At 35.0% G+C, this 21009-nt stretch overlaps 1 protein-coding gene across 3 annotated transcripts in view; it reads right to left on the reverse strand.

Annotated features, from left to right (window-relative positions):
- ROCK1 (Rho associated coiled-coil containing protein kinase 1) overlaps positions 1-21009 on the reverse strand; it is a 138793-nt gene that overhangs the window by 94893 nt on the left and 22891 nt on the right. For all 3 annotated transcript variants that reach the window (XM_077900212.1, XM_077900211.1, XM_077900210.1), the window contains exon 2: positions 10442-10523. In XM_077900212.1, coding sequence (XP_077756338.1) covers positions 10442-10523 — 82 coding nt within the window. The remainder of the gene's footprint in view (positions 1-10441; positions 10524-21009) is intronic.

A 21009-nucleotide genomic window follows, 5' to 3' on the forward strand; every position in this document is an offset into this window, starting at 1 on the left:
CAGATGGACATCCAATACAAATTACTGAATAATCTACCCAATGACATGTCAAGCTTAAATCAAATTTTTATATAATAAAAAAGTATGCTTATTCACACTCTATGATAATCTATTGATCTTCGTGTCCTTCAAGAAAGTACTATTTTTTTAATACTTCAGTATACAGTTCAAGAATTAATCCCAATATATTTTCACTTACAATCCTGTCCCCACCTCCTAGAAATAGAAATACTATTCACTGTTCAGGTGCTAGTTACCAAACTACGCAAGCCATTTATATACTTAATATGCAAAAAAATCAAACTTGCCAAAACCTTACTACATTTCAGTGCTTTCTGGCTCGAGTATGTCCCACTTTAATGTAGACTCCTATGTGTATCTTAAATATTTAGCTGTGAAGGTTTTTATTTCTTTTTTAAGAGTTATTTCTTTATTTGAGAGCAAGAGCGAGAGAGAGAGTGCGAGCACATGCACAAGCATCCACAGGAGGGGGGAGGAGAAGAGGCAGAGAATCTTCAACCTGACTTTCTGCTGAGGGTGAAGCCCAACACAGGGATTGATTACATGACCCTAGATTGTGAGCTGAGCTGAAACCAAGAGTCAGACTCAACTGTGCCACCCAGGCACCTCGAAATTTATCCTTTTATAATGTAGAACAGTATGTATAGGTAGTACATAAAATCTGTCTTCAGAATTGTTGCTCCTCAGAATTCCTGAGAATTATAGACCTCTAACTACATCAAACTTTATATTCCAAGTAGGTGACAACTATTTTTAATTTTACTAGAGATAATGTAATATTCATCTTCAATATTACAGTATGTAATAAGATACTCTTAGGAAAAAGTGGTCACAAACATTAAAATTAGGGTTTTTCTACAAACATCACATAAAATCTTGTGATGTTTTGTTTGAATTATTATTATGACCTTAATTTATTATTTTTTTATGACCTTAAAGTGAGAAAAAGTTTTCCCTTTTCTATTGAGCAATTTCTACTTTTTGTGTAAGTCTACAAGGAGCTAAGGCAAACACAGTCAAGTTGCTTTTACTTTCTTGGATGAACAATGGATTCTTTGATGATATCAACAGAATATGCTGAAGTAAAAATAATTTATTTCTCCTTCACATTTTTTAACACAAGATAACTGCTTACTGATTTTAATCACCAACCAATGAATAGCGAAAGATAACAGTAACATTCAACAATCATAATAATCACTGAATAAGTAATAAGGTTCCATGATTTTACAAATTTTAAAAGTACGGAGAAGTATTTTGTTTTGAAACCTGCCAGAGTAACGACATACTAAAACTTCAAGATAGTGGAAAGAAGAAAAAACTTTCTAATGACCATTACTGTCTGTTTACAAGTAAATAAATATCTAAATAAATGTTTGCAATTCATGAAAACTCATTTTGGGAAGGAGACTAAGAAAGTAACCACTAGAGAAAAGGTTAAATTCCATTTTATGAAACATTAAAATATTGTATGATTGGTTACCAAATGTAATTACTTGGAAAAATAAAAACTTTAGATGTAACCCTTTTATAATGATAAAAGTAATGTAATCTTTTAATAGAATGATTTAATATGATGATAAAATGATTTACCCTTTAAAATGATAAAAGGAACTTTGGAAAGAAATTTACTTTCTATCTCAACCAAAATTATTTTGTTCTTTCAAGTGCAGCTTATTCGTTGATTTATCTGTATGCTTGTTCTTGATTTGATTATTTTACATGGTGGCTATCTTTTTAGAAATCACTATTCCAAGACAGTTTAACAATAACCAAATATCATCAACTCTAGGCTAGTAATTACATCTGCAAGAAGAAGATATAAGGCCCAAGGCCTAAGTTGTAACTTAACAGCTGATTTTGAACAAAAGACCAGGAGCAAATACAGCAAAATGTTAACTACTAATTTAACTGTGATCATGGATACACAGATATGTGTTACGTCAATTCATCTGAAATATGTGGTAATAAAAAATAATTTAAAATGACAATGATCATATCCAAACTCTACTAACAAAAGAATACTTTGTAGATCATCGTTACATCCCAAACAAGTCAGCATCTAACCTCTAATATATTTAACATATATTTAATGTGTATCTAATATTTAGCCAGGTTTTGCAATACAAATACAAGTGCCCCTGGTCTCATGACACTCCCATTCTAGTGATAAGGGAGGAAGGAGAAAAGGAATGGATACCAATCAAATAATCACACAAATAAATAACTATGGTCAGTGCACAAGATGCCATGAAAGCACATACCCAGCGGTGGTAGTATATCTGACTTAGCTCAAGGGGCTAGGAAACTAAAGTAAATGCTTATTTGAAATTGAAAGGTGATTCCTTTAAGTTAGATGGGGTTAGAAGGAATTTTAGAAAGAGGGAAACTTCTAAAAGTATTGTGGAGAAGGTATCAAAGCACTTTCTAACAAGAAAGAGTAAGTCATATGGCGGAGGTATAAGGAAACAAAAGAGTAGCAGTACAGATAAGAATGTAAGTTGAAAGGTCATACAGCAGACTGTATGAAAAGTTGGGAGTGAGATTTGACTTAAGCAATTTGCAGTTAAAAAAAAGAATCCTCAGGACGCCTGGGTGGCTCAGGGTTGAGGGGCTGAGGTTGAGATCTGCCTTTGGCCCAAGGCGTGATCCTGGAGTCCCGGGATCGAGTCCCATGTCGGGCTCCCTGCATGGAGCCTGCTTCTCCCTCTGCCTATGTCTCTGCCTCTCTCTGTGTGTCTCTCATGAACAAATAAATAAAATCTTTGAGAAAAAAAAAAAAAAAGAATCCTCTGGCAGCAATGTACTAACTGTACAAGGAAAAGCAGATAAACTGAGACTGGATAGAAGACTTACTGAGATCAGTCAAGTGAGAAGATGAAACCTGAACAAGAAGAGTTGTAACAGAAAACAAAGTTCAAGCCTCTGTCTAAAGACTGCTGCCGACCAAAATCTACATTCTTGGGTCTTTTCTTCAGTTTATAATAAGATCATTTGCTTATCTTTAATTTTCTGGCAGCTCCACTATTCTCCAAAGGTTTCCTAAAGATGCTCAACACATCAATCAGCATGTTCATTCAATATTCTAGGTATAATCTGCCTAGATCTGGGAATGTAAAATAATTTGAAGAGCTCAAATTTTATCTTTTCCCCTGAACTTCAATTCCTTTAAGTTTTTAAAAATGAGAAAAATGAAAACAAAAGTCTTATTTTTATTAAGTAGTTCTTTTTCATCTCATTCATTAATCCAAAAGCCCCAACATACTATTTTGGTCTTTTCTGCCACTTGTCCTCCTTACCCCTTCCCACTCATCAACAACCAAGTTCAACTTATACAAAATTCCTGTTTATTCAGCTACCATACTTTTAGATGGCTCTCTGACTTAACAAATGCTATTCCTTCTCTGTCTGAATCATTCTTCCTTAATTAAGACATCTAAGCTGGGGGTACCCAGGTGGCTCAGTTGGTTGGGTGGCAGGCTCTTGGTTTGGCTCGGCTCCTGATCTCATGGGTTATGGGACTGAGCCCCAAATGGGACCCTGGGCTCAGCAGTCTTGAAGATTCTCTCCCTCTGCCCCTCCCCCCATTCATGTGTGTACTCTCAAATGCATAAATCTTTAAAAAAAAAAAAAAAACTAGCCTGGTCCTTTATTTTTTTTTTTAAGATTTTATTTATTTATTCATGAAAGACACAGACAGAGAGGGAGAGGCAGAGACATAGGCAGAGGGAGAAGCAGGCTCCATGCAGGGAGCCCAATGCAGTACTTGATCCCGGGACTCCAGGATCACGCCCAGGGCCGAAGGCAGGTGCTAAACTGCTGAGCCACCCAGGGATCCCCTAGCCTGGTCCTTTAAGACTCAATTCAAATATTATTTTCCTTCATAAGCCTTTTTTTCCTACTTCAAGATCTGTGTATCATTACATTCTCTAAAAGTTCAATTATAAAAGTATATATATGTAAAAGTTACTGTTTGCTCCTGTTATTTCCCTTCATAAGATGGTAAGATCTACAGTTTTAAAGAAAAACACTGTCAGGGTACCTGGGTGGCTCAGTGTTTGAGCATCTGCCTTCAGCTCTGTCATGATCCCAGGGTCCTAGGATCAAGTCCTGCATTAGGCTCCCCAGAGGGAGCCTGCTTCTCCCTCTGCCTATGTTTCTGCCTCTCTCTCTGTATCTTTCATGAATAAATAAAATCTTTAAAAAAAAGAAAAGAAAAGAAAAACACTGTCTTATTCTTCATGTCTTTATTGGCTAGACATTCAAAAAGTTTTTCAAGAATAAATGGTCTCTCACAGGTGCCTGGGTGGCTCAGTCGGTTAGGTGTCCAATTCTTGGTTCCACTCTGGTCATGATCTTAGAGTTGAGGAATTGAGCCCCATTTTGGGATCCATAATGAGTGTGGAGCCTGGATGAAATTCTCCCTCTCTTCTGCCCCTCTCCATGTCTTCCACCCCCAATTCATGCTGATATAGATAGATAGATAGATAGATAGATAGATAGATAGATAGATAGATAGATAAATGATATTATGTAGTAAATGTATCACTTTCTCATACATCTTCAACCCATTACTTTAAACAGAGAAGGATGAGTGGGGGAAATTACTTTTGTTGTCTTAAGAACTTTTCACAAATCTTGGCTCATCACACAGCCTTTTGGCCTAACCCCATTTTTATATATTTATGCTACTCTTTCACATTTATCTCTGGATATGTACTCATACTTGATATGGTTGTTCATATCCTTTCCAATCTGGGCTAAGAATTTCTGTGGAATTACCCTGGTTTCTTGAGCTAATAAAACTTTCTTACATTTACCCCTTTTTGAAATCCATCCTTCACCTGGAATCACTATTAATAGAATTTATCTTTTCAATAAATTTGATTAAATTTCCTAAGCTTGGAGCACATACCTGACTCTGCCCAGCATTTCTTTCCTTCATTAATATAGTCTTAGGCAATAATTCTCAACTGAGAGCAATTTTGATGCCCAGAGGACATTTGGCATTCTTGAGACATTTTTGGTTGCCACAACTGAGGGATGGAGAAGAGTATGGTATTGGCATCTAAAAGGTAGAGGCCAGGGATGCTACTAAATATACTACAATGCAAAGGATAGTCCCTCCTCACAACAGAGTTATTTGACCCAAAATGTCAACAGTGCCACTTTTGAGAAAACTTTGTCTAAAATGAGCTGAATGCTTTGTCTCAAGGTCTCTGTCATATCCCAAATGCTAACCAGTTCAGGCTTTTTGGTTACAATTAAACTCAGAACAGCTATTACTCCAATTTTCTTAATAAATAAATTACTGGCAAAGCAAATAAAGAGTTTGTCAACTGTTCTATATGCTTTTATAAGTACACAGCTGCTAGACCATCACTCCCAAACCTAATATGACACCTTTGTAATCTCTAAGGAATGCTATAGTATGCTACCATAAAATATCATTTCTGGGTTTGTTTGTTATAGTTTGTTATTTGTTTGTAAAAATATGGTAGAGAGCATCCAAACAAATGCTCTCTACCATATTTTTACTCTCAAGTTTATGGAATTTTTCACACAATGCTCTTCCCTCCATTATCTTCTTTTAGACTGGTTAGATTTGTTTAGTAAGTTTGCTTTTTTACTAACATACTATGACTCTTGTACCCAAAATCTCAGTGACACTGATAACAGTTTATAAACATACACAGTCATAATCACTGTTCCCAAATTCTCCTTTTCTCCTCCTTCCAATGTACTCCCCCAAATATGTCTTCTAAAATGTGACTAACTCCCACCATTTTATCTGGATCTCTAATGCCTACTTAAAATTCACCTTAAAATCTTTACTAGTTATATTAGGATGATAAACATTTCTTTTGTAGTCCTAATTATTCAGGCATCATACACCAGAGTCCAGAAAAGCAAATCTTTATATTTAACTATTCAGTTAAATGGTCACAGATTCTCATTTCTCTTTCAATCTGTAAACATTCTTCAACATGAGATGAAAATTAACAACTTGTAATATTGTTAGGCCTAAAGTTTAAAATACTTCAAACTGCTATACTTTTTTTTTTAAGGTTTTATTTATTTATTCATGAGAGACACAGAGAGCAGAGACATAGGCAGAAGGAGGAGAAGCAGTCCATGCAGGAGCCCGATGCAGTCAGTATTCGATCCCAGAACTCCAGGATCACATCCTGAGCCAAAGGCAGATGCTCAACCACTGAGTCATCCAGGCGCCCCCAAACTGCTATATTTTAAAGGTGTTATACTCGAGGGAGAGTTCAGCTGCATTACTAAAGAGAAAGATTTTATCCCATATTCCAGGTATATCCCTTAGATCACTACATCTATCTGTCTGCAAAAAGCAATTTGAAGCAAGCATTCACCTTCAGTAAAAAAAATTTTCATATACTTACTAATGAAAGCTATAGGTTTTCATATAACTTAAAAAGAATTTAAAAAAATCCTATCATTCTATGAAGATCTATTATTCTGTGTGAAGTATTAACATAAACATAATTTGAGTTGAAGGGAAATTTTACATCATATAAACTGAATCATACAGTATATACCCTTTTGTGCCTGGCTTTTTCCACTTACTACAGTGCTTTTGACATGTACTGATATTGTTGCACCTATCAGTTAATTACTCTTTTTTACTGTTACGTATTCCATTAAATGTATCACAATTTGTTTATCCACTTACCGACTAATGGGCATGTAAACTTCCAGTTTACAGCAATTTCGAATAAAACCACCTTAAACATTCTCATGGAGGTCTTTGTTGTAGACACATGCTTTTTGTTTCTCTTGGATAAATACCCAGAAGTGGGATTCCTGGGTCATAAGGTAAATGCACTTGTAACTTTATAAGGAAAACACCAAACTGTTTTTCCAGAGTGCTTTACCATTTTACAAACCACCCAGCAATGTGCCAGAGTTCAGTTGCTCCACAGTTTCACATGTATCTGATGTTGTTAGTTTTTTAAAAATTTAGTTATTATAAAAATGTGTAATGGTATCTCACTGTGGTCATAATTTGAAACTACTGAATGACAACTACACATGCTGCATATTGGCCAACTGTGCATCTTCTTTGGAGAAACGTATGTTCAAATCACTTGTTCATTTTTAAATTGGGTTCGCTTTTTATTGTTGACTTGTAAGACTTATATATTTTAGATACCAATTCTTTTTTTTTTTTTTTTTTTTTTTTAATTTTTATTTATTTATGATAGTCACAGAGAGAGAGAGAGGCAGAGACACAGGCAGAGGGAGAAGCAGGCTCCATGCACCAGGAGCCCGATGTGGGATTCGATCCCGGGTCTCCAGGATCGCGCCCTGGGCCAAAGGCAGGCGCCAAACCGCTGCGCCACCCAGGGATCCCAAGATACCAATTCTTTATCAGGTATATGATACGCTAGCATTTTCTCCCATTCACTCTCAAGAGTGTCCTTTGAAGCATAAAAGTTTTTAATTTTGATGATGTTCATTTTATTTTTCTTTTGTTGCTTGTTCTTTAGGTATTATATTTAAGAAAGTGACTAATTTTTGAGATCACGAAGATTTATGCCAACATTTTCTTCTAAGAGTTTTATAGTTTGGTCCTTCCATTCTTAATTAATTTTGTATGCGGTGTAAGGTAGGGATTCAACTTCATTCCTTCATATATGAATATCCAATTGTCTGAGCACCATCTGTTGAAAAGACTATTCTTTTCCCTTTCACATGTTTCGCAATTATTTTCTCTCAGTCTATGAATCACATTTTCATTTTCCTAGCAGTACTTTCTGAAAAGAAAAAGTTTCAAATTTGATGAAGTCTAATCTATCTTCTCTTAAAAGTGGTTTGTGTTATCTGTGTCCCATCTAAGAAAGTCTTGCCCAACCAGTCAAAAATATTTTCTGTGTTTTCTTCTAGAAGTGCTATTGTAGCTCCTTAGTCTATGAAAAATTTTGAATCACCTTTTGTATATAGTGTGCGAAGTAAGGTTCAAATTCTGAATTACCATGTTACCTTTGTTGAAAATAAGCTGACCATGTACATATGGGTCCATTTCTGAATTCTCTATTTTGTTCCATTTATGTATATTTCTTTTTTCATTAATATTATACTGTCTTGATCTTGAAAATCATATAGTGTTAGTTTGCCAGCTCTGCTCTTACTTTCCAAAATTACTTTGGCTATTACAGATCCTCCACATTTTTATATGAATTTTAGAATTGCCACTTTATACAAAAAATAAACTTGCTTAGGTTCTGAGAATACATGGATTCCATTTATAAGTTAATATAGGGACTCTTAATATTTTATTACTTAATTGTCCAATCCATGAACACTGAATATTTATTCTTTTTTTTTAGGTCTTCTGTAATTTCTCAGTAATATTATATAGTTTTCAATATATAAGTCTTATACATATTTTGTCAAATGTATTCCTAAATTTGTCATATTTTTGCTTCTATTGTAAATGATGCTATATTTGTTACATCAACTTCAAATTGGTTATTACTAATATATAGAGATACAATTGCTTTTTACATATTAATCTTCTAATTTGCATTCTTGTTGAACTTAATTAGGGCTTGTAAGCTTTTCTGGTATAATCTTGAGATTTCTGTATATACAAAAGCATGCTATCTGAATAAAAAAAATTTTACTTCTTCCTTTTTAATCCATATAATTTTTCTTTATTTTACCTTACTGTACTATCTAGAACTTCCAGGACAATTATGGCTGAAAGTGGTAATAGAAGAAGACAGACTTGCCTTTTCCCGATATTAGGGGGAAAGCATTTAGTACTACACAATAAATACAATCTAACTGTAGGTTTTTTGTAGATTCTCTTTATTACAGGAAGTTTTGTTCAATTCCTAGTATGTAGAGACATATTTTTTAGTCAAAAATAGATACTGAATTGTATCAATGCTTTTTTCTATCTCCTGAGATGATATTATGGATTTTTTTAATATGTTAATATGGTAAATTACACTAGCTGATTTTTGAACCGTGAACTAACTTTATAATGCAATCCTGGTATAAACCCTCCTTTGTCACAATTTTTACATAATGCTAGATATAATTTACTAAAATTTTGTTATGTTACTCTCTGTACTTTGCACCAATTTAAAAACTAGACTAAACTATATAGGTTTGTCAGTTAAAAGTTTACTTTAGGCTTTATACTTTCATTTTATTTTACTTATTTCTAATTGTGGCTATTGATATTTCTATTTATAAAATGTATATAAAGCCATATTCATATTATGAAAACAGTAATGTTGCATAGTAAAATGAGTAACAAACTAAGAAGCAAGTGTTTCAAAACTTGCTAGCCTGCTTTACAAAATCACACAGCCTCTCCTTGCCTCCCATCAAATAAGAAATGGTCATGACTCTCCACCTTTTTAGTTCTTCTGCTCTATTTTTAAGTTGGTTGGTAAACAAATATAAACAGTAATAAAATTTTCCTGTAATTTCAGTTAGATGTGAGAAACTAATAAAATTTATAGTTAAAAAGTTCCCAATTCAGGCTCTGGCACCAATTCCAAAGTAAAATTAGGTTGAATAAACATTTTTATAAAAAGCAAAGAGACTTAAAAAAATTGACAGGTAAAATTCTGAGGCAAGATTTCAAACTGTAAAAATGATAAATACAACAAAGTAAAAAGATTTAACTACTTAAAAAAATACTTTTCTAACAAAACATATGTAACCAAAATTGAAGGATAACATTAAAACCATCCCAACCCAATGTATCACTATGAAGGATTGAGGAACGGAAATAAAGAAATGGAATGGGAAAGATTTTATGATCTAAATTTTATTATCATTTTTTAAAGAGTAAAAGTTTGAAACTATCTTAATAAATTCTTTAAGCAAATATTAAGTGATAAAATCTAAGTATCAAAATATAAAAAGTTTTAGAAAAGAAAATCCGAAAAAAAAAAAAGAAAAGAAAAGAAAATCCATAAAACCTTAATATAAGTCAGCCTTTATGGAGAAAATTCTCATTATCTCAGGGATAGTGGGCTTTTCACATGCAATCTGTTCTTACCTGCAGGTTATTAAAATACAATAATAACTTACAAAATAATAATTTACAAAAGAAAAATAGAAGATAAATACAATACTACTGAAATTCAATGTGCATGTGTGTATATTATTATTTAACATACTTATTTTAGCCGTTTATTTTTCATTTCCTTTTCTGCGAAATATTTTATAAAACATTCTCCTGCTAGGCACTCAAATTAATAAACTAATTAATAAAGTTTCTTTCCTATTTCCTGCTCATTTTATGTAGGATTTTTGGATAAAATAACCAAAGAGTAGACAGAAGAAATAAAAGAGGGGCTTGAATGATCTAAGTGAAGATTTTGTTCAGTATACAGTCTGTCATTAACCTCCACAAAAAATTACTTACATCTGCTTAAAAAGTTGTCAATATTTTTGTTTTTTCTTAAGGCAGGAAAATCCAAATCATATACCAAAGCATCCAATCCATCCTAAACAAATAAACAAACAAACAGTTAGTTTTTTGGATCATACTATGAACACTTTCCTTTTTTAGGAGTAAAGAATAAAACACATTGCTTTAACATTTAATTTGTCCTCTCCTATTTCTTGCATTCATTTAACACCTTCTAAAAGGTTACATGGGTGCCAGGAAAAGAGAAAATTTGTTTTTATTTATTTCATATAGATTTTTCACCTTCTAAGTCACCCAGTCTGAGAAGCAGCAAAACCACCACAATTTGGCTACACATGACTTCAACTCATGCCCTTCCCCTCCTAAGGGCATGAAATTTTACTTTCCTTCTGCCTACTACATTTATCCTTATTTTACAGACACTCAGCAAAAACAAACGTCCTGTATTTGTGACTATAAATATTTTAAAAGGTAGTAGCTAAACGTTAGTTTCTAAAATGTGATGTTTAGTATAAAATAAATTCTGCATTTAGATGATACATTTTTAATTACAAAAACACACTGGGTTTTCAGAAAGATTCTTTCTTCCTTTGAAGTACTTTATAAGGCAACCATTAGTAAAGGACAAACATGGGCTTTTACTTTTTAAGTAGATTTTTAAATTTTATCTAAGCAAGGAGAGGGCAACATGAAGGTGTACCTAATAGTGTTGAAGTAGGAATGGGTCTATTCAGTTTATATCCTGTCTTGTGGCAGAAGCAGGAGAAACATTCAGATAATCCCAAGTAATCTTTTTATTTAGCTGGGAGAAATTTAGTAGAGCCCAAAAATAAAAACAGAAGCAGCAGAGAAAGATGCACCTTCTGCAGACCCTGTACAGTCATGTTCACCAAAGGGTGAAGGAAAAATTAAAGCCGGAGGATATACTTTATACTTTGTGTTAAGCCACAAGTGTGATCACTCAGCTATTTTAGAATACAAGTACTTAAAATATTTCCCTAGGAAGCCAAAAAGCAGAGTCAAATTTAAACAGGCTTTAAAATATACCATTGCAGAGTTGGAAAGTGAACATGGAAAAACAGGTAATAACACCAATACTGCTGACTGCTTGAAGAGACCAACAACCCACCTAATACTGACTTTTCAAAATTTACAATTTGTGCAGCTCTGAAGAAAAAGCTCCTCCATTTCCTACTGAAAAGTTATCTATCTTTAAAACACATTTCCAAGAGTCTTCTAAGCAATCTGAACATTTATGGTAATTCTTTTTACAGAAAAAGAGATGAGAACCTTTCTATGAAAATACGATTTTTAGGAAGACCAGCTAATGCTTGGTCTATTCTAAATTGGAAAACCAAACCAATAAATATGTGAATTCACCATTTTCTAGGTAAAGATAAATAAAATTTTTTTTTAAAAAAGACTTTTAGGTTCTTTAAGGCAGAAACCACAGTTAATCTTTCATTTTTTTCCAAAGCACCTTGCAGACAGAATGACTGAACAAGTAGACATAAAATGTACACTAAGCCAGTGATTTTTATGCTTACCAGCAATGGCATTACATTATTCAAGAAATATTTTTCTTAGATTAGATATTAAGTTTCATGCATCGAGTCACTCGCCAAAATTAGACTACAGAGTAGTCCAAGTACTACCGACAACGCAAGAAAAATTTTAGGCAAAACTTGGTTTGGTACCTTAAAGTTGTCTGGAGAATAATCTCAATATATTATTATATTTTTAAATAACTATTATTTTAAGAGTTCCTGGTAAACATCTACTTCTAAACACACTTGCAAATTTTAAAAGATTCAGCACTAAATTACAATAGCTTAAACTGTTTTCTAATATCAAATAAAACATTAAAAAGTAAAAGGTATGTACATTATATTTTACTCTTATGCTCTCTTTGGCAAATATATTGAAAATAACTGCTTCCAATCTTAGTCCACGTAAATTTTTTTTTTTTTTACTTATTAAATGTTAGGCACAAAACCACCTCAAAAGTTACCTTGTTGAACAACTTCATCAAATAGCAATGAGAAATATTGACTTGTCCCAATACTAGCTAGCTAGCTGTATCAAAATCAAAATGCTCTTTTAGTCTTGTATAAATGTAACATGACCATGTTAAAAACATGATTGAAAAATCTTGAATCTCTTAAAAGTGAAGTTATGAACTGAGAATAAATGTCTATTTAAATTCAAGATGTACTGTCCAAAAATTAATAGAAAACCACAAGTCATTCTTCTAATTATAACTAGAAAGGACACTGGTTAGGACTCAAACCTGTTTTCTTTCTCTATTATACCCCTACTCTCTCTTCTGATGACCTTCCTTAAACTACGTATAAAAACTAACTGTTCCCCTTATCTCTGAACTATTTTTTTACTTCAGTCGTCAAGCTAGGTTTCAAATGCCTTGAGTAAGCTAAGCCCCAGACCTGAGCATCACATTTTACTCATAATATAGTATAAGACTGCTGGCTCTCTTAACTTGACAATTATTTCCCCCTTTCTACCTTCCTTATTTAACTGTGATTTTGTTCAAGCCACCCAACTTCCTCAATGAGACTATCAGCTCCCAAGGTGTGGGAAGACCTTCCTCAGCTTCAGGAAGTTGTTTCTAAATATAGTCCGATCTAAACCAACTATGGTGGCCCATTACTCTTGCCAGCGTTCACTTTAAGTGCAGGAACATGGTAATAATATGTCACATGAGACATGAGGGAAAACCTACAGAAGGATTCTGGGGTAAGTTTCTTCTCTCTTAAAAGTGATACATAGAAAAAATATCTTTCTTTCAAGAGAAACTGCCATGTCTGCATGTGACACCTAAAACAGCGGCCAACTTGTAACCTCAAAGAAGCTGGTAAAAACAACCAAACACACTGAGTATAATAAAGGCAGGAATGGAAGGAACCTGGGTCCCTGCTGATGTTTGTTCAATCACTGAATTAACCTACTCTCGAGTCACTCTACCCATGCCTGAGATCGTGAGCTGTCTGATTCAACTGCACTGGCATTTTCTGTATCTTATAACTTAAAGCATCTGAAATACACAGCAAGGGCTCATTCAATAGTACGGATGTGGCAAGATGGGGCTGACAAAAATTTGGTAAATGTTGTTTGTATAACTGGACAGAACTTTGGAGATGAATGATTTTTGAGTCATGCTTAATAATAAAATGAACTCCAGATGGGTCAAAAGAATTCACCATAAAGATGTAAAGTGAAAGCATTTTAAAGAAAAAAAAACGTACTATATTTGCATGTAACTCTGGGAGGACAAGTCAACCTTCCTGAGGTTTTCTCTTTTGTAAGATGGGGATAATAACTACCTACAACTCACAATGGATTTGTGAGAATTAAATGAGTGAAGTATATAAAATGACCCTAAATCGTCTCACTTCCTTTCTTTCCTTTATTTCTCTGATATTTGAAAGTTTTACAAATTATTCTCACTACTGCTATTAATGACACAAAGAGAAAAAAAGACACTTTAGTCATGTGGTCATAAAACTCTAAAAGTAAATCTTAGATCACTATGTTATAAAACTCTTCTCCAATACAGTAATCCCCATTTAGGATTTTCTTTTTTAACATAGGAAATCTTACTTTTGCTTGGCCACAGAATTCAACCATACATTTGTTAATGGAAAAGTAGATGCCTCCACTAATTGTATACAGTGAGAAGGTGTCTGGACCTATAACTATACACTTTTAATTTTATAGTAGTATGAGCTGGTGTATGGCTTTTCAGGATCATCCATAAGCAAAATTTATATACCCTTTATCAGAGAAAAAAGAAGAACAAGAAGGTATCTAGTGTTATCTAAAGCATATACAAAGCAGAGGCCAAAGGGAGCAAGACACTGTAGTGGAAGAGAGGAACACAGGCTTCTACTTTCATGCAGTGGATAAGTTACACAAGTAATGTCTATTTCCAACCATAAATTGGGGCAAGGAATTCTGACTTTTATTCAACACTCTAAGGATCTGTAAATAATGAATAAGACTTCCCCACTTCTGGAAAGCCGGGATGGCTCAGCAGTTGAGCATCTCTGCCTTTGGCTCAGGACGTGATCCCATAGTTCCAGAATCGAGTTCCACATTGGGCTCCTGCATGAAGCCTGCTTCTCCTCCCTCTGCCTGTGTCTCTCATGAATAAATAAATAAAATCTTAAAAAAAAAAAAAAAAAAAAGACTTCCTCACTTCCTGAAGTCCATATTCTAGTACCAGAAGTCAGGACCTTAAAGAAATGAACATTCTTCCAAATGGAAAGACAATTTACAAAGAATAATAGACAAAGCATATAGATCTATTGTTCCTTCACTTAACTTTATTATTTAGGCATGAAGAAAAGCCACCCTCTACTTTCACAACATGCCCATCATTTAGTTTAATTATCAATTTAAGAACTCAAGAGGAGAGGACACGTAATGTTAAGAAAGGAACCAATGTCAAAGAATTACAATAATTAAATTCTTTACTACTTCTAGTTGAACAATGATAGGAGACTAGTAACAGCAGTATATTTTGAAAGAAGCTAGTCACAGAAGAGAAGTGATTTCATATAAACACATAAAGGAAGGTATAATTCAATACAAATATAACATTTTACAATATCTAAGGAACGAACATTTCACATTTCCTAAGAAGCACTATTGTTATTGTGAAGAAAAGATCTCACAAAAGAGGCAGCAAGAAAAAACTATTCAACTAAACACTGTTACAAACTAGTCCTATGGATAATTTTGAATTATAAAAGATATCTATGTAAAATATCATTTAGGATCAAAATCTTTAGTAATAATACATTTGTTATAAGACAGGAGAATATCAGGCAGGAGGAAAGCAAGATATACTATGTGTAAAAACATTCATTTTTAAGTAAATTTCAGAATCTAACTGGTTACTAATCTAAACCTAGATTTTTTTTTTTTTTGAAACTACCAAAAACACCATTAAAACTATGGTCTTTACTAAACCAGGGTCTCTGAAAACCAAACTATTTCTAAAACAGGCTACACTTGGTACTAAAAGACTGATGTCAAACCCCCCTTTTTTTTTTCTTAATTCCCTATGCTGTACTTTTTAGCTCTGTGATTTGTTTTATAACTGGAAATCTGTGCCTCTTAATCACCTTCATCTAATTCATCCTTTCCCCCAACCACTTCCCCTCTGGCGACCAATAGTTTGTTCTCTATATTTGAGTCTGTTTTTTCACTTACTTTGTTTTTCAGATTTCACATCCAAGTGAAATCATAGGTGTTTGTCTTTGACATATTTTGCTTAGTATCATGCCCTCTAAGTCCAACCATGTTGTCACACATGGCAAGATCTCATTCTTTTTAATCGCTGAGTAATGCACCAGTGTGTATGTGTATGTAGGAGAATCACATCTTCTTTACCTATTCATCCACCAATGGACACATAGGTTGCTTCCATATCATGCCTACTACAAGTAACGATGCAATAAACATAGGAGTAAATTTATCTTTTCAAAACTTTTTTCATTTTCTTTTTTCTTTTTTAAGTAGGCTTCATGCTGGGCATGGAGCCCAACACGAGACTTGAATTTGACTCTGAGATCAAGACCTAAGTTGAGATCAAGAGTCAGATGCTCAACTGACTGTGCCACCCAGGTGACATTCATTTTCTTTAGGTAAATACCTCGCAGTAGAATTACTGGATCACACGGTAATTGAATTTTTAATTTTCTGAGGAATCTCCTTACTGTTTTCCACAGTGGCTGTGCCAATTTATACTCCTACCAACAGTGCAACAGGAGGGTTCTCTTTTCTCCACATCCTCACCAACACTTATTCTTTCTTGTTTATTTGAGACTAGCTATTCTGACTGGTGTGAGGTGATTCTCATTGTGGTTTTGCTTTGCATTTCCCTGATAATGACTGTTGATCATCTGCAGGTCTTCTTTGGAAAAATCTCTATTCTATCTATAGCTCCTTTGTAAATCAGATTGGTTTTTTTTTTTTAACGTTCTTTATATATTCTGGATACTAACCCCTTATTGGATATATCATTTGCAAAATGTCTTCTCCCATTGACTAGCTTGCCTTTTTCTTTTGTTGATGGTTTCCTTTCTCCTGTGTGTGCACGCACACATGCACATGCATGTGCAGTCTCAACAGTTTATTTTTACTTTTATTTTCCCTGCCTGAGGAGACATATCCATAAATATGCTGCAAAGGTCAATGTCCAAGAGATCACTGCCCATATTTTCTTTTAGGAGTTTTATAGTTTCAAATCTCACCTTAGGTCTTTAATCCATTTTGAGTTCACTTTTGTGTATAGTGTAAGGAAACAGTCCAGTTTAATTCTTTTGCATGTAACTGTCCAGTTTTCCCAGCAACATTTATTGAAAAGACTCTTTTCCCCATTATATAGTCTTGCCTCCTCAGCTGTTGATTAATTGGCCATACAGGCATGGCCTTACTTCTGAGTTCTCAATTTTGTTCCATTGATCTTTATATTTTTGTTCCAGTACCATATGTTTTGATTACTACAGCTTTGTAGTATGTATCTTACAATTTAGGATTATAACACCTCCAGCTTTGTTCTTCCTTAAGATTGTTGTGGTTAGGGCAGCCTGGGTGGCTCAGCGGTTTAGCACCACCTTCAGCCTAGGGCCTGGATCCTGGGGACTTGGGATCAAGTCCCAGGTCTGGCTCCCTGCGTGGAGCCTGCTTCTCCCTCTGCCTGTGTCTCTGCTCCCTCCCTCCCCCGCCCCGCCCCCCCCCCCCCCCCCCCCCCCCCCCCGTCTCTCATGAATAAATAAAATCTTAAAAAAAGAAAAAGGAAAAAAAAAAGATTGCTGTGGTTATTAGAGGTTTTTTGTGGTTCCATATAAATTTTTGGTTTATTTCTTCTAGTTCTGCAAAAATAACTGTTATTAGTACTCTGAAAGGGATTGTATTGAAGCTACAGACTGTTTTGGGTAGTGTGAACACTTTAACGATACTCATTCTTCCAATCCATAAACATGGTATATCTTTCCATTTGCTTGATGGAAAGGATATTTTGATAACAGACAATATACCATTTAAAGAAAATGGGCAGGGACGCCTGGATGGCTCAGCGGTTGAGCATCCTGGGATTGAGTCCCACATCGGGCTCCCTGCATGGAGCCTGCTTCTCCCTCTGCCTCTGTGTGTGTCTCTCATGAATAAATAAATAAATCTTTAAAAAAAATAAATAAAATGGGTATATTTCTATCTCTTTACTACATAAAGACAGAAGGAATTTCTCAAAACTCAGCACTGATATGAAAATGAAAACAGAATTTCCTCAGGAAATTTTAACAACTTCTGATATTAAATATACTTAAGGGAACCCTGGGTGGCGCAGCGGTTTAGCGCCTGCCTTTGGCCCCGGGCGCGATCCTGGAGACCCGGGATCGAGTCCCACATCAGGCTCCCGGTGCATGGAGCCTGCTTCTCCCTCTGCCTATGTCTCTGACTCTCTCTCTCTCTGTGTGTGTGACTATCATAATTTAATTAATTAATTAATTAAAAATAAATAAATAAATCAAATATACTTAAAATCTGGGGATCCCTGGGTAGCTCAGTGGTTTACTACCTGCCTTCGGCCCAGGGCATGATCCTGGAGTCCCAGGATCGAGTCCCACATCAGGCTCTCTGCATGTCGCCTGCTTCTCCCTCTGCCTGTGTCTCTGCCTCTCTCTCTCTGTGCGTCTCTCATGAATAAATAAATAAAATCTTTATATATATATATGTGTATATATATATATGTATATATATATATAAATACTTAAAATCTGTTTAATTAGTGTGACATTAAAACATACATGCCAACACTCCCTAGGACAATTACAGTACCAAAAAATTATGTATTCTAAATACTTAGTAAAACATACAATGGCTCTTTCCAATCAGTCTTCAGCTATACCTTTCCAACCTCATTTTCTCTATATGGAAGTATTTAGGCTTGGGCCACAGTGTGCTGCAGCTACTCCCCAATAGGTCATGCTCATTCTACCCCACTGCCTTTACAATTGCCCTTTTCTTTGGCTGGAATGTGAACAGTACTTATATTCAAACTGCCTCAAATGTTGCTTACTTTGTACTGCTTTCCCCCCAACACCCTGAGAAAATGTTAATAATGACCCCATATGTGCTCCCTATTACAGGAATTTGTTGTGTTGTTATTATTTATAGGTCTCCCTCCTCCTCTATAGTAAAACACAGAAATAATAGTAATAATAATAAATACCTCCTGTATCTGAGAGTTCATTGGTTAGGTAGAAAAGTAAATATTATAGGATCCTCAGTGTGATAACTAGCTACTACATGTACAGAGAAAGGACAGTTTAACCAAATTGGGTTTCAAGGAGGATATGAAATTTGAGCTGATCCTTAAAAACAGAATTTAGGAAGACTAAGATAGAGGCGGGCAAGGCAATCTAGGAAAGAGGAAAGGCAAGGGGAATTTGAGAGTAGAACACTCTGGTCCTAGAACGGTAAGAATGAGATGCAGCAGACAAAACTGTGAAGATGGGTTATACAATGTGCATTAAAGGTATAACATACCAGGCTAAGAATCTGATTATTTATCTTCTGATATCGATTTGGAACCACAGGAATTTTGGGGGGAAAGAGAGTGAGTGACATTACTAAAGCCTGGCAATGATAAAGATGATAAATTTGAACAGAAAGAGACGGGTACAGAAAAGAGCAATTAGGAGGATACTATGGTAATAAAAACACAAGATGGTAAAAGTCTAAATTAAATTGGAGCAACAAGGGAGAACGTGGGTAGCTCAGTTGGTTAAGTGTCTGCCTTTCGGCTCAGATACCAGAGTCCTGATATCTAGCCCCACAACAAGTTCCCCACTTAGTGGAGCCTGCTTCTCTCTCTCCCTCTGCCCCTCCTCCCTGCTAGTGTGCGCATGCACGCTCTCTCTCTCTCATATAAATAAATAAAATCTTTAAAAGTAAAATATAAAAAAATAAATTGGAGCAATAAGAAAGGGGCATGAGAAACAGGAAAACCTGATTAGTGACCAAAAGAGAGACAGGAAGGGTTAAGTATGATTATGTGATTAGAAAAATAATTATATATCTTCTATTTTAGGTGAGTAGCGATTTAATTAACCAAAGCAGATAATATATTTTGGAAAGATAAACATTTTAGATGCTTAAATTTTAGGTCCCTATACCATTTTATGGGTAATGAGATGGGAGTTGAAAATATGAGTGTGGGGATCCCTGGGTGGCTCAGTGGTTTAGCACCTGCCGTCAACCTGGGATGTGATCCTGGTGTCCCCGGATTGAGTCTCACATCAGGCTTCCTACATGGAGCCTGCTTCTCTCTCTGCCTGTGTCTCTGCCTCTCTCTCTCTCTCTCTCTGTGTCTCTCATGAATGAATGAATGAATGAATGAATGAATGAATGAATAAAAGAAAGAAAGAAAGAAAGAAAGAGAAAGAAAGAAAGAAAGAAAGAAAGAAAGAAAGAGAAAGAAAGAAAGAAAGAAAGAAAGAAAGAAAGAAAGAAAGAAAGAAGAAAGAAAGAAAGGAGTGTGAGTTCAACAGAGTGACTGGACTGTGATACAGGTTTGTATATCATGAGAACACCTTTAAACCCATGAAAATAGATGCAATTACCCAATGAGTATGGGATAGAAGAACAGGAAAAAAACAAAACAAAACAGTGGATTAGGAAGTTCCAAGCTCTCATTCCCTACTAAAACAAAACAGAACAGCAACAAAAAATCCCAGAAGCTCTCTGAACCAACTTTGCAGTAGCTTAGAAAAACAATCAAATGTTTAGAAAAGTCAAACAAAATGCCCAATTAAGTAAAAGCCATTTTCAAATGGTAGGATGTTTTGTGACGTTTTTACTCACTCTTATCCCACTTCCTCCAAGTTGGGGCAAGCTAGTCTTAAGCAGGTAGCAGATTGGTTCCCAATTCCCCCTTCTTGAACCAGAGTAAAACCATATTGGTAAATTATTGTATATATCTGTTCCAAACTGTCTGGGGATTGCGTGAAAGACTAAAGCAAGGACTTCATCTGTTTTAGAACACTTAGAACACTTAGAACGTAGGCAGAAAAAGCAGTGGGCATTGTTCATAAAAGCTGCAAAATAACTACAATACCCATAGACACCTGAGACTGAAGATTATAGTAGATATGTAAATTGACCATCTAGGCCCAGAAGAGAAACTGGGATGAGACTCTGGAAAATTAAGATGAGCAGCCTGGGTGGCTCAGGGGTTCAGCGCCACCTTCAGCTTACAGTAGATAGAAAAATTAATGGAGGGGTACCTGGGTGGCTCACTCAGTTAAGCCTCTTACTGTTCATTTCAGCTCAGGTCATGATCTCAGGGTTGTTAGACTGAGCCCCACATGGGACTCCATGCTGGGTATGGAGCCTACTCAAGATTTTCTCTCCCTCCCTGCACCCCCCATCCCTGCTTGCACATACACACACTCTCCCTTAAAAAAAAAAAAAAAAAAAAAAAAAGTTAATGGAAAATGAACAAATAATGGCAAAAATAAATGAAAAAGATTAGA

This window comes from Canis aureus, chromosome 6, assembly GCF_053574225.1.
Source record: "Canis aureus isolate CA01 chromosome 6, VMU_Caureus_v.1.0, whole genome shotgun sequence".
Classification (NCBI taxonomy): domain Eukaryota; kingdom Metazoa; phylum Chordata; class Mammalia; order Carnivora; family Canidae; genus Canis; species Canis aureus.